Source organism: Stenella coeruleoalba (genome assembly GCF_951394435.1).
Source record: "Stenella coeruleoalba genome assembly, chromosome: 17".
In the NCBI taxonomy this organism is placed as follows: domain Eukaryota; kingdom Metazoa; phylum Chordata; class Mammalia; order Artiodactyla; family Delphinidae; genus Stenella; species Stenella coeruleoalba.
In genome coordinates, this window is record NC_137163.1 from 41,114,315 (window position 1) to 41,129,612 (window position 15,298).

At 42.2% G+C, this 15,298-nt stretch overlaps 1 protein-coding gene across 6 annotated transcripts in view; it reads left to right on the forward strand.

Annotated features, from left to right (window-relative positions):
- Window positions 1–15,298, forward strand: part of CDH17 (cadherin 17) — a 74,866-nt gene that overhangs the window by 44,765 nt on the left and 14,803 nt on the right. For all 6 annotated transcript variants that reach the window (XM_079901771.1, XM_079901772.1, XM_079901775.1 and 3 more), the window contains one exon: window positions 14,105–14,349. In XM_079901771.1, the coding sequence (XP_079757897.1) occupies window positions 14,105–14,349 (245 nt within the window). The remainder of the gene's footprint in view (window positions 1–14,104; window positions 14,350–15,298) is intronic.

Sequence of the window (15,298 nt, forward strand, 5' to 3'; positions counted from 1 at the left end):
AAATCCACCCATGATAACAAGTGCTAAAAACTGAACTAAGATAACCATATAAATCAGAAACTAGTCAGTTGCATACAACAAACCCAAAGTCTACAGTTGCTCCCAAAGGCCACCACCTCAATTTTGGGATGATTCATTGTCTATTCAGGTATTCCACAGATGCAGGGTACATCAAGTTGATTGTGGAGATTTAATCTGCTGCTCCTGAGGCTGCACAGAGAAATTTCCCTTTCTCTTCTTTGTTTGCACAGCTCCTGGGGTTCAGCTTTGGATTTAGACCCGCCTCTGCGTGTAGGTCATCCTCTGGTGTCTGTTCTTCGCCCAGACAGGAGGGGGTTAAAGGAGCTGCTGAATAGGGGGCTGTGGCTCACTCAGGCCGGGGGGGAGGGAGAGGTATGAAATGCAGGGAGAGCCTGTGGCGGCAGAGGCCAGTGTGACGTAGCAACAGCCCAAGGCACGCTGTGTGTTCTACCGGGGAAGTTGTCCCTGGATCACAGGACCCCGGCAGTGGCGGACTGCATAGGGTCCTGGTAGGGGAGGTGTGGATAGGAACCTGTGCTTGCACACAGGCTTCTTGGTGGCGGCAGCAGCAACCTTAGCGTCTCATGCCGGTCTCTGGGGTCCGCACTGATAGCCGTGGCTCGCACCCTTCTCTGAAGCTTGTTTAGACGGTGCTGTGAATCCCCTCTCCTTGTGCACCCCGAAACAATGGTCTCTTGCCTCTTAGGCAGGCCCAGATTTTTTCCTGAACTCCCTCCCGGCTAGGCATGGCGCACTAACCCCTTCAGGTTGTGTTTACGTCACCAACCCCAGTCCTCTCCCTGGGATCCGACCTCCAAAGCCCGAGCCTCAGCTCCCAGCCCTGCCCGCCCTGGGCGGGTGAGCAGACAAACCTCTCGGGCTGGTGAGTGCTGGTCGGCATGGATCCTCTGTGCAGGAATGTCTCCACTTTGCCCTCTGCACCCCCGTTGCTGTGCTCTCCTCCGTGGCTCTGAAGCTTCCCCGCTCCGCCAACCGCAGTCTCCGCCTGCGAAGTGACTTCCTAGTGTGTGGAAACTTTTCCCCTTTCACAGCTCCCTCCCAGAGGTGCGGGTCCCGTCCCTATTCTTTTGCCTTTGTTTTTTCTTTCTTTTTTATTTTTTTTGCCCTACCCAGGTACGTGGGGAGTTTCTTGCCTTTTGGGAAGTCTGGGGTCTTCTGCCAGTGTTCAGTAGGTGTTCTGTAGGAGTTGTTCCACGTGTAGATGTATTTCTGATGTATCTGTGGGGAGGAAGGTGATCTCCACGTCTTACTCCTCTGCCATCTTGAAGCTCCTCTCCCTGATATTTTCTTAACCACAATTCTATCAGCACCTGTTCATATGAATTACAAATGTGCTAACGCAGGTAAAATTCACCGAGGAGCACACACTCCACAACTGAAGCCCCTTGTGCTTCATGAAGCACTTCTGCACAGGCTCCTTTTCTTCTCACACTGACTCTGAGGGAGGCGGAAATAGCCCCGCTGTACAGATGAGGTTCAGGCCCACAGCAAGATACAGTCAGTCCCCCAGGGATGGCAGAGTTGGGAACTTGACCCCAGGCTTCTGACTCCCTTCAGGAAATGATTTCTGTTGGGGCCTGGCATTGCCATTTACTAGCTCTGCGACCTTGACCGAATGTTGTAACCTCAGACCTCAGTTTTCTGATCTGAAACATTGGTGAAATGGCAGCACCTTCTTGATAAGGACATTGGAGGATTCAGTGTGAAAATACGTATATAGCTCTTAACACAGCCCCCAGCAGGTAGCAGTCAATTTAATGAATGTCCAGCATTATCTTAATTCTAATTAATTAGAGTGAGGGCAGAAGCCAGGATTCTGCCTGTGGATAGATGTGTTTTCACTTCTTGCCAAGGGGACCAAACTTGTCTAATCCAAGAGTCAAATGGTGCCCACTGGGGACTGCTGACTCAGCCTCTCTATGGGAGGACCTGGAAATCAGTAATTTTAGTGCCTGCAAAGTGTTTCTCCTTTACTCTTGCATTACTACCACACTTCACTTTTGACACCAGGTTTGTGGGTTTTCCACACATCAAGCCATTATCCAACACCAGGCTGATGTCCTACAATTTAACTCAGTTCTGACACTGTCTACCTGGAGATAGCATCAGACCCCACAGGTTAAGGGCTCAGTCCCACAAGACTCCCCCGCACCCCACTTCAAAAGTCAATTGCAAGTCCTAGGTTTTCACCCGTACTTCTGACTGACTGGCTATAAATCAGAGGTTCCCATGACTCTCTCCTTGGGTTGGATCATTTGCTAGAACAGCTCACAGAGCTCAGGGAAACATATTTACCAATTTTTATTTAATAAAAGATATGATAAGGGATATAGATGAGCAGCCAGATGAGGAGATAAATAGGGCGAGGTCTGGGAAGGCCCCAAGAGTAGGAGCTTCTGTCCCATGGAGTTAGGGTGTGTATCCACTTTCCCAGCACATGGATGTGTTCACTAACCCACAAGCTCTCTAAAGGCCTTACTTTGGGGATTTTTACTGAGGCTTCATCATGTAGACATGATTGATCATTAACTCAATCTCCAGCCCCTCTCCCCTTCCAGGGGCGGGGGGTGGGGTGGGTGTGGGGCTGAAAGTTCCAAGCTTCTAATCATGGCTTGGTCTTTCTGGTAACCAGCCCCTATCCTGAAACCATCCAAGGAGCCACCAAGAGTCACCTCATTAGAATAAAAGGCACTCCTATCATCCGGGAAATTCCAAGGGATTTAGGAGCTCAGTGTCAGGAGCCAGGGGCAGAGACCAATATATACATTTTTTATTGTTTCACTTGCCCCAAGTGATGCTTAGGATTAAGCAAGTTTTAGAAGCGCTGTCCTCTCTCTGTTTACTGCTGCCCCAAGCTCTCGCCTGTTGTGTGGTAGATCATCATACCCTTGGGACCAAGCAGGTATCAGGAGCCAGGAAGCCTATTTCTTTGAGCCCTGCCTGGCTCATCAATAACTCTCCTGGCACCCCCTTTCTTGAAATTCAGGGGTTTGTTTTGGCTTTAATTTTTTTTTTTATACAAATTTTGTCACTTCTTCACTATGGCTGATTCTTTTTCATTCTTAGTACGTGACTTATTTTTGACCAGCAAGGGTATCATCTGGAAAACTAATGTGCACTTTTTCCTCATCACTGATGATTGGTGTAAATGTTAAATATCCCCCGTCTCAATTCCTTTCCTTCGGCACTTTATCTCTGCTTCCAGGTTGAATCTAAATCATGGGGTTTGACCCTTTGAGCAGTTGTATGCAGAAGAGTGATTGTGGCATGAGCATGTGTTTTCAGCTTACCTGAGGAGTAAGTTGCCCAGATGGGCCTGAGGTAATCCCAAGAGGCCGTGAGGGTCTCTTGACCTGGCTTTGCAGACCTGCCGTGTCATGAAAGACAGTATACGTGGTTTGACAAGGCTCGTCCTTGATTCCACTCTGCTGATTATCATTTGCAAATTTAGCATCTTTCATTTCTAATTTTATCCCTGGAAAACTTGGTTCAGTGTTTTTCCTGGTGTGAAAGTTAAGCAGACTGATTGATGGCAGGCTGATTCTTCCATTCAGTAAGTGTTTCAGGAGCACTGACACCCTCTCCTAGGAGGGTGACTCCCAAGAGACTGACACTGGTCTCCCTGCCCAGGTCAGATGAATTCAAATCCACCCCTCCCATGGCTGCTCCCAGAGTTAACTTTCTACAACACAAATCCCCGCCCCTTGTCAGTCTTGTGCTCACCACCTCTCTCTGCTCATCAAGGATAAAGTCTCAACTTCTTAGCTTGATGTGTATCTTCTCTGTCACCTCTCTCTTCTCTCAGCTTCACATGTTCTGTTCTGGTAACACAGGCTGCTCCACCTCTGCAGATATACCATCTCATTTCTTTACCCCTCACCTCTGGTGACCACATGAAGGGATGGAAAAGCCAGGGAGGGGACTTAGGACCTGATGGTAAGAATGGGGGGTGTGCATCCTCTGCCTGAGCACATAGAATGCTGTGCTGCCTGTCTGAGCTTGGGTGTGGCTGGACCCACAAGGAACAGAGTGCTGTGTCCTTTATCCACACGGCAGGCTTGCTCTGGGGGCCGCTGCCTTCCTGCTCCATCAACCAGACCTTCTCAGTGTGACACCCCTGCCCTTATCCCCTGAGATGAATGGGTCCCTGGGAGTCAGATGCTCCAGCTTGCACACACCTCCTCACAAACCCCCAGGTGAGCGGCCCTTTCAGACCACGTGGTAGTGATCAAGAGGTCATCATGGGGTTGTGCCCTGCGGGCAGTGGGTGCTTCTGTCTATGAAAAACCTCATTTTTACATCGTAGCTAGCTTACAAAATTTTATATCCTGTATTTTAACAAAAGTCAATTGATTCTTATTTTCTATCTCAAATGACCTTGAGTCTTCATACTTAATTCTTTCTCTTCCATATGGGCAAACTTTCTATTATACTTTCTTTTGAACTAGAAGTTGGGTTGTGATGTTGTGTGTGTTTGTGTGTACGTGGAGGAGAGAGTTTCTAGAGAGTGGGGACTTTCTCCAGGATCTCTTTCCCACTGGAGTCTGCGAGGGCTTGAGAAGGACCAAGGCCTTCTCATTTTTACCTATCCTAATGGATATACTATGGCACTGCATGTCAGGGAAGTGATGAGAAGCGAAGAAGAATATAACACAGTTCCTCTCCTCAGAGAGCTCATGGTCAATAAGGATCTAGAATACATAACCAAACAATTAGAATCCTGAGTTAAGTATGATGAGATTACAGAGGACATGGAGCTCACTCATTTGGGGATAGAGAGGAAGGTCCAGGGAAGCCAATATAGAGAGGACAGCATTGAGCCAATTTTTGACTGAGTGGGAGAATTTTTTCAGATGTTGGGGAAGGGCAGGCCAAGCTAATGCAATCATATGTCAATTTTTCTCTTCATGAAAGGATACTACCATTTTTGTTTAACTGATGAGAAACTGATACAAACTCAAGTTAAAGAGCTGACAGCTCACCAGGAGATCCTGGGTCCTCCAGGCCTGGAAGAGTGAATAAAACAGTGCAGTTCCCATAATCTACAATGTGCCTTTTGGGCTTTACTTTGGTTCCTTCATCTTTTTTGAGGTCATGGGTACCTTTGAGACTCTGACAAAAGCTACATATCCTCCCCCTACCAAAAGATTCACATATGAACATATGTATTGTTAAACAACAAAAATTCCATTGAGTAAACTTAAGGATCAAATTGGCTTTATTAAATACTTCATAAATCAAGTGTCATCCCATTTAGCAATTAGAAAGAAGCTCCACCAAGCTGTAGAAAAGAAAAGATTTTTTAAAGGTAGAAAGGGGGCGGACAAAGGGAATTATTAGCAAAGAATGCATTGCTTCAGACAAGGCTGCCCCCCTAAGGGGAACAAAAGGGCCTATGAGGTGGATTACCTCACTAGTGCTGACCAGATAATTCAAGACTGACTGGTTAAAGGTTGCATTCCTGGAGCAGGGATTGAAACTGCAATAGGTTAGTTATTAAGTTTTGATTTGCTTACATGGGGTTTAGCACAAGTGACTCCATTTTGGGCCTGCTGTTTCTTTTTAACAATTTTCCCCTTTTGATCAGACTCTCAGCTTATCTGAGAGATGTGATCAAAATGTAAGGCATTAAATGCCACTATCACATACCTTTCTGTAGTTCTGTCAGCTTCTGTTGATCCTCTGTGTGGTACTCACAAGTCATAATGTTTTTTTGCTTAATCTCTGTGATAGTCACAGGCATCAGCTTCAGGTTCACAATTTTTAAGTTGGTCATTCTCTTTGTCTCTTTTCTGATGTTCTAGTCTTAGGGAGACTTTGTAGTTAGCAGTTGTGAGCATGCATTTAATGCTTTTTTTTTTTTTTTGCGGTACACGGGTCTCTCACTGTTATGGCCTCTCCCGTTGTGGAGCACAGGCTCCGGACGTGCAGGCTCAGCAGCCATGGCTCACGGGTCCAGCCGCTATGTGGCATGTGGAATCTTCCTGGACCGGGGGCACGAACCCGTGTCCCCTGCATCGGCAGGTGAACTCTCAACCACTGCGCCACCAGGGAAGCCCTGCATTTAATGCTTTTGAGAGAATACAGCACATGAGGGCGAGTACTCTGATACTAACAAGCAGGATAATTCCCAATGTTTGGAGAGCACTTTGGAGCCATGGTCCCCAAGACCCAAACCAATCAAATCAAATAAGTCAAAGAAAGACTCCATGGCAGAAGTAACCCTTTTAAGCCAAGAGGAGAGGTTTGCTCAGTGATCTTATGGAACTGAATTTCAGCTTCCCCAGAAATGTTACTCCAGGTGCAGCAGGTGGTGTTGGCCACAGTGCAGATACCTCCTTGCTCAGCTAAAAGAGAATCAAGGGCTATATTATTATCAAGAACAACTTGGGCCAGAAAGTCTAAAGATTTTTTTGTTGGACAGCTATTGCTCTAACAGAGGATTTTTCAATATGTTTCAATATTTTCAAGAGTTAAGGAAAGGTTCCTGATCTAGTCTCATTTACATATACTCTTTTTTTCTCTCTCATTTACATATACTCTTAACTGGGGAAGTATGGCCCTGCTAAAGGAAGTGAATCCTGAGTCATGAATACCTCTTGATAATTCCTTTCTAACTCAATGATGTAAATCCAGGGGAGTCAACCAATGAGGTGTCTCAGTTTGTTTGTGAACATTTAGGGGAGCAGTTAGATAACCTAAGAGACATTGCCTGATATGTACCAGCCGTCTAGGTACATAAGAAGAATGACAACCACCACAGACAAAGATAAATCCTGTCGGGACACAAATCACTTCCACCAAGGTGGCACTGTTAATAGATTCACTTGCAGGGATAGTTGCATTTGCCTGTTCAAGCTAGATGTCAGTTAGGTTTTCTCCTAGCCTGAAATAGTAGTTGTTTTAAACTTCAGAGGTTACTTCCCTTAGCAATGGCCTGGAAGATACAGATGATGGTGTTACCTTTCCAGGCCAATGCCAGAGTAAAAGAAAGGGAAAGAAAAAAAAAAGTTTCTTGTTCAGTTGAAGTGTGAAGTCTTGATGTGGTGTCTTGGAAGGAAGCATCTACCTCAGTGTCAGCTACTTCTCTTCCCAGTCAATTTGATTTGGAGATTTCCAGCATTTATATAAGACCAGATGTCAGGTGGAGTCTTCTTCAGCTGTGAGATGTGTATCCAAGGTTTAAGACCCTGAAGTTTGGCTGCCATCAGGGTAGTGAGGAGTACCTGGTATAGTCCCTTCCAAGGAGATTCAAGGGCAGTCTTTGTTCTTAGTGATTCCAATTCAGAAGGGTGGGAGAAAACTGGAAACATTAGTTTGGAAAGTTGTAGCCAGATATTTGAGGAAAGTAGAAAAATTCAGGATCCAATCCAGTTTTCATGTATATAACAAATCCTTAAAGATAATTAGCAGGATTAGAATCTAATATAGATAAAGGTGCAAACATAATTTATTAAGCAGTTAATAAATTTAAGCAGTTATTCCTGCTTTTTAAAAAAAATTCTTTTTTAGGATAATCCTACTAAAACTTAATTTGTTTGCATTAAATTTGCCTTGATTATTTACATAAGTGCAGCAAGAATAGTGATTGACTATATAAGCTCTTTTTAAGATTGCTTTGCTGGAACCTTGGAAGCAAGGTACTCTCTGAGTCTATGTACATCTCTCTCAAATGTGACAATTCAGTCCAAGCCTTGGTAATATGGTCAATGTTTCCAGTTGTGTTCCGTTACGGGAGAACAGATTCTTATTGAACTTATGTGAATGACTACCTATATTGCCATGAAAAGAATACATTAAGAGTTTCTAAATTCTGGAAAGATCATGTAGAAAAAAATGTCATTTTTGTTTACAAAGGTATAGTGTATCAATTGCTGTAAGTCATAGATTGCTTAAGTGAAAAGATTTCTTTAAATCTGGAAAACCAAAGCATTAAGGAACCAGCAGTGTTTTAAAAGTCATACAAATTATAATCAATCATCCTCCTCATTTTATTTAATCCAATGTAATTAATACTTGCTGTTTGAATCGAGTTTTTCCACTAGTTCTGGAAATTCTTACTCAGTTTAGTTTTATGATCTTAAAATGATCAGAGGGCTTCCCTGGTGGCGCAGTGGTTGGGAGTCCGCCTGCCGATGCAGGGGACGCGGGTTCGTGCCCCGGTCCGGGAAGATCCCACATGTCACGGAGTGGCTGGGCCCGTGAGCCATGGCTGCTGAGCCTGCGCGTCCGGAGCCTGTGCTCCACAACGGAAGAGGCCACAACAGTGAGAGGCCCGCGTACCGCAAAAAAACAACGACAACAAAATGATCAGAAACCTGTATTCTAGAATACCTGTCAGAGTCCTTTTTATGGATTTCTCTGAAGATGAAGCAATTTTGTAGGAACGTTTTTGCAAAAGCATTAGAATAAAAATTTAACTATCTGTAAATGACAAAATCCTTAAAATGCCCATTATTAAAGATCTGATGAGAATTCATTATAATGGAATTGACAAGGAAATTTGGTTATTTTTGTAATATGTAATGTTTAAGATAATAATTACAATTATGACTGATAACATCATACCAGGAAATAATAGATTTCCAGGAATTTTATCCTATTTCTGTAACACTTATAACATGTATCTATACAAATATAACATAAAGAAGGCTCAGTATTACTTGTTTGACGATTTTTCCCATGTAATTTAACATATCAAATAAGCCTAATTAGTGTCACATCTCTCTTTTCATAAGGAGAAAGAAGAAATCTTTTCTGATTTTTCCAAAGGCCCTATGGAAAATCCCAAAGTTATTTCCAGGTCAAAAAGACTTCACTTAGAATTTGATTTGGGGAAGTTTGCCAAAAAATTCAAAAGGTTTTGGACACTTGACTAAAAAGGATCACAGATCATTATAAAACAATACTTAATTATCCACTTAATTATCCAAAGTGACAATAAAAGATTTCAAGAGCAAATGCAGTAAGTTACATACTTCTGAGCCAAACTTTGCTCTTTTAATATTGAGAAGACTCAGTTTACTTAAGTAATCAAAGACCTGATAATAAAGATATAAAACACAAAAAATTATTTTGATAAAACACAAAATCTTTGCTTTCCAGGCAGGTTATTTTAAAGATAAAGAAAAAACTTTGTTTAAATTTCTTATTAAGAGTAGATCTCATTTATTAGTAAATCTAATAAAACTTTGTCCTTTTAACAGAGGAAAGAAAATTAAGTTTTAGTTTTACATAAGTATACTACTGGTGTTAAAGCTTATTTTAAAACCCTTATAATAACAATTTAATTTTTAGCCAACTTGACCACACAAGATTTCCTCATTTTCCCTCTCTTTTTCTGTTTCTCTCTTTCATTCTTCTTAACTTCCTATATCCATAGTTTGTCCTTTTTTTTTCTTCCCACTTTGAAATAACTAGTTTTACTTTAGAGCAAAATCACTTTTATTTCCCTCAACAAAATGTATCTCCATACTTTATACCCTTTTAACCAAAAAAAAAAAACTCCAAAACAAAAAACATATCCAATTTTCCTTGCATACAGAGTTGTTTCTTATTATTTTTATATATTGCATATTATATTATATATATATTATATATAATATATAATATATATTATATATTGCATATATTAGAATTCTTAACCCTTAGAAACCTTAATTTATAGTGAAAACTTAGTAAGCAGTTGTGAACTGTTCCACTAGCATTCTTTAGATTAGCAAATTTGTGAATACATTTCATAATTTTTAGAAATACATGCTTCTTCATAGTAAAATTTTTAATGTGGCAAAAACCATATATACTAATAGAGCCAAATGTCTTTAGTTCCTCTGCAAAAGGAAACCAAAAGTAGGTAAAAATCTATGTTCAATAATTAATGTTTTAGTATTTTATATTATTTAGAAGTGATCTAGATATTCAATGAACTTCTATCATTTAATTTAGCAAAATGCTAAGGGTGTAAGTTATTAAAGAGAGACTAAGTACACATACCATAAAATATAATTATTGCAGAAAAAAGTTTACCTAAAAACTCTTATCCCACTTACATCTATCTAAATCACTTGCTCCCAACTATTATGTTTAGATTACCCATGAAAACTTCATGAGACATTAGACAAAGTCAACCATCACCATAAGCTCTTTTTTTTTTAAATTTTTTGCTGACAAACTTTGTAACAGAGATAACATGGACTTATTTGACTAATAAACCCGTGTAGAATAAAATTTGTGTGCCTGTATTGTATTCAGTGTCATTCTAGACACATTCTATTTTAATCAAACCAGCAACTTTAAATTAACTTTGATATAAAATATTTTCCCAGAATATATAAAACTGAAAAACATTTGGATTAGCCTCTATTATATTTTTGAGACTTTCTATGAAGACTACATTTATATAAATGCTTGTTTGTTTAAGCCAGCTAAATAGAACTCTTTTGTAAATGAGTCTTAGCAATACCATACATCTGCAACACGTGTATATGTAGACACACATGAACATACAGACGGATGCAGAGACCTTATCACATCTGTTTTACTAGTTATTAAAAGAGTTGAATTTAAGTTGCTTTTTTTGGTCCTAAATTTCAAATGACCTTTCCCCTTTTTGTTTTTCTTCTGATAAAACTTACCTCCCTGAAGTTTGTACTTTAACATTTACATCTCAGAGGCACAGGGAAAGAATGCAAGTTATAAGCCTTTTAAGATAAAATAGGGGCGGTTTGGAGATTGGTAAAAGGAATAGGTGAACTTTGAATCGCCTCTAGAGCTGCATATCTAGTTTTGCAAAGATTTGTAAGATGAAAAGAATTGCTCTTGATTCCTCAAGGGATTGGTTTGAAACCTAAAAGACATCATCAATAGCTTGTCAGTTTTCAGCCTGTTTAAATGGTAAATGTTTCTGGCAGTATTAAAGAACTCCATGGACCCAAGAGGTATCCTCAAAGAGGGTGCAAAGGTTACTACCTTTCTAGGATCCAGAGTTACTCCCAAAGATAGCGAAAGGAAAAAACTGACAGCCTGCTTGCCCTAGGTAGACAGAAAGCCAAGCTAAGCTCTTATTTTATTAATAAAAGGTAACTAATTAATAGTTTCTTCAGAGTGGAGAGGCAATTCAGACAGAAGATTACCAGAATGAATATTCAAATAAAGGAGGATGGAGGGGAGCAGTAGGAATTATGTCAGTCCTATAGTCTTTTTTGGGCACCTTTTATATCTCTAATCTTTTATTAGCCTTTTGCAACGAAATTTTCAATGACACTATTTTGGAAATTTTAAGTCTTTTGGAGGCTTCTGCATGCCCATTAAAATAGATATACCTTGATTTTAAGTGCAATTCTTTTTTTTTTTTTTTTTTTCGGTACGCGGGCCTCTCACTGTTGTGACCTCTCCCGTTGCGGGCACAGGCTCCGGACGTGCAGGCTCAGCGGCCATGGCTCACGTGCCCAGCCGCTCCGCGGCACGTGGGATCTGCCCGGACCAGGGCATGAACCCGTGTCCCCTGCATCGGCAGGCGGACTCTCAACCACTGTGCCACCAGGGAAGCCCTAAGTGCAATTCTTAAATGCTTTTATCTCATTGGAACGTTTGCTAGGACCCTTAGCAGCAAATGGAGTTCAACTTCCATTACTTTCTGTTCAGCCATATTTGGGACCTCAGTCTGATGGTTACCAAGCCAAGTTCTTATGCACAAAATTCTAGGTTGTCTTTAGTAAAATTTTGGCCATTTTTTTGTAGGTATTTATAGCTCCTGAGACATAGTTTTTAGACATAAAATAAGCAGGTATGCTGGAAGGTGACGCACTTAACTCTTTAGCGTTTATGGATCCCATTAGCTATGCTGAACTAATACCTAAAAGGGCTGTGCCACTGACTTGGGGATTGTGCATTGTTTTACCATGTATTGTACCTTGTTGCACAGAAATTTTCTTTAGGTTGGCAGGTGGTCTGTATCAATCTAACCTGTTCTATGACCAACTTATCCTAATACAGGAGTCTTTGAGTTAGGTGGTGAGCATTCTAATAGCCCTTAAATGCTCCATCTCTACCCACCAAATTTTGCAGCTTTTTTTTTTTTTTTTTGGCTTCTGAGATCTCTGCTAGCAATAGCCCTTATCTACACAAAATAAGACAAACAAACATGTACACCTTAACACACCAGAGGTAATCAAGGGATGTTACTGCAGACTGACCAATAGAAGGTTGTGCACACCATCAGCAATTCCCAGCATGGATTAAGTCAACAGATTCCAGTAAATGGGGACTGTGGACTGGAACTAGGGAAAGGGATGCTATACAACCGAGGGGAACTTCAGACAGAACCAAGGCCTAGGGACTCAGATTCTGCATGGAACCATCAGCCAGCTCAAGCTGACCCACTGAGCCCTGGACTGGAAAGCCAAGTGGATCAGGATCTAAACACAAAGAGAGTGGAGCTCAGAGGGGTTTACCCCCAGCTCTTGGAAATGGCAAGAAGGACAGTGAACTTAGAGTTTTTGAGGGGTACAACACCTGTGTTTCTCATTGTCCTCAAAGCTGTTGTAAGTCTCCTCCAATCCCACCACTGCCACCAAATTTGTTAACAAAAATTCAACTGAGGAAATTTAAGGATCCAATTGACTTTAAATGGATTGGGCATTAGGAATCTAGCACATAGAAGGAACCTCCGCCAAGCTGTAGAAAAGGAGAGGTTATTAAAGCAGAAAGCAGGCGGAAAAAGGAAATTATTAGCAAAGAATGCATTGTTTCAGGCAAGGTTGCCCTCCTAAAGGGAACAAAAGGGCCTATTGGGCAGATTACCTCACTAGTCCTGATGAGGTAATTCCAGGTTGATTGGTTAAAGGTTGCATTTCTGGGCAGGGGTTGAGACTGTAATTAGGTTAGGTATTAAGATTGGGTTTGTTGACATGGGGTTTAGCACAAGTGACCCCATTTTGGGCCTCCTGTTTCTTTTTAACAATGCAATATTTAGATTTTGGTTTCTAGGAGTTCATGGATCCCAGGAGACCCTTTCTTCCCCCTTTAGAAGCCCTACTTTAGGGTCTGTCTCACTCCTCAGCAGGTCTCTAGGATTAGGACTTTTTCCCCATAGAATTATGGATTCTGCCTTGAGAGGAACCTTAAAAGAATGTAAACCAATTGTTTGGGTGATATTTAAAAAAAAAACAATTGCTTAAATGATACTTAAGTCCTTTTATGCTAGCCTGATGTATTGTTTAAGCCTATTCTTTTTTTTTTTTTTTTGCGGTACGCGGGCCTCTCACTGCTGTGGCCTCCCCCGTCGCGGAGCACAGGCTCCGGACGCGCAGGCTCAGCGGCCATGGCTCACGGGCCCAGCCGCTCCGCGGCATGTGGGATCTTCGCAGACCGGGGCACGAACCCGTGTCCTCTGCATCGGCAGGTGGACTCTCAACCACTGCGCCACCAGGGAAGCCCTGTTTAAGCCTATTCTTGAAAGCTTCCAGAGTTAGGAACTTGCTTTTTGAAGCAACTCTTTCTATCTTGGGTAGCCCTAACTGTTAAATTCTTCCTCAAACTAAACCAAAATTAGTTTCTTGATTTTCATTCCTGGTCCTGTCCGACATGGCTTGAACCAGAACAGACCATCGATCTCTTGATTGTGTCTGCTAAACTCTCCCACCCTCCATGAGTTTAAAGTCTTTTATTTTGAGGTTTAAGTCCTGAGGTTTCTGGGAAATCATCCTCCACCAATGTGAAAATCTCTGCATAAGCACTTCCCAATGACTTCTGAGAACCATCTTGAGAGAATCAGTAAGTTTCTGCTGAATGAATGAATTACTCAAGGGTTAATAAATTTGAGGAGTGCTGCATTGATTTCCTCTTCTAGGAGAGTCCGAACACACATTAGCATATTAAAAGTCCTGAGAAGTCCTGCAGCAAAAACTTTTCCATGGCTCTATTATCCTGAAAAGTAAGTTTTTGCTGACACTAGATTAAGAACTGCTGCTCTGTACGAGTTTTTTCAAGGAACATAGGGAATGAATCTTAAGAGAGCTAAGTATCCCCCAATTAATTTTCCTTCTTTTTTTTCCCTACACAGCCTCTTGATTTTGAAGCAGCAGATGTTTACAATATTGTGTTCCAAGCAGAAAACCCAGAGCCTCTGGTGTTTGGTGTACAGTACAATGCCAGCTCTTCTGCTACATTCAGACTTACTGTGACAGATGTGAATGAGGCACCGCAATTTTCCCAACAACTATACCAAGCAAAAGTCAGAGAGGATGTGGCTAAAGGCACCAAAGTGGGCAACGTGACTGCCAAGGATCCGGAAGGTCTGGACATAAGGTAGAGGAGAGCAGTGCTGGGCAGGCCTAGCTGTGCGCTGTGACCACAGATGGTGGGGAGGAGGAAGGGCTGGGAAGGGCAGAGAAGCTGGCCTGACTCCAGGACTCTCCCCTAAGGGAGCAGCCAGCAATCTGAGGCCATGTCCCAGTGCACTTGGTGAATCTGCCCTTGGCTCTGGCAGGTGCCAGTACCCTGGGGGGCATCAGTGAGAATCCAGGCTCGGGCAAGCGGGAAGCGGGTCAGATTCCACCCCAACCTGCCTACTGCAGGTCCCGGCTGAGAGCTGGTGAGTTCAGGAGGTGGGGTCTAGAGACTGGGCTGTCCAAAGCTAGGCCCTCTGTCTGGACCAGTCGTGGGACCAGGGTCTGGGGAAGAGTTCCAGCCCCTAAGGCGGACTGGAGTTCTAAACAGAAGAATAAAGCAAAAACCTGACTCGGCAGACTCAGCCACCTGATAGGGTGAAGGGAATCTTCTCAAAGGGGGTCGTATAGGATCCTCAGCTTTGCAGAGAGCAAGTCTGGGGCAACAAGACTCATTCCAGAACTCAGCCCTGGAGAGAGGAGTGCATGGGATGAGAAGGTTAAACAAGATGTGTAACTCTTTCTACCTTAGCAATTCTCAATCTTTTTTTTTTTTTCAGTGCAATAGAACCCACACAGATTTGCCTTAAATATGTGCAATGATAATTAATTTTTCTAAGATAACATATGTATGTGTATGTATCCATATCTGTATCAATATCTGTAACCTTTTTAAGATCATCTAGTTAATAAGCACACAGATAGGACTTGAACCCGGATCTTTTACTTCTATTGTAGAACATCAGTCCTACTGTCCATGGCATGACAGATATTTTAGCATGACTTAAAACCCATGCATGTGGTTATGAATGACAATTCCTTAAGTGCCTCTAAACATTTAAGGGGAGTTTTCCCTCCCACTGAGCGAT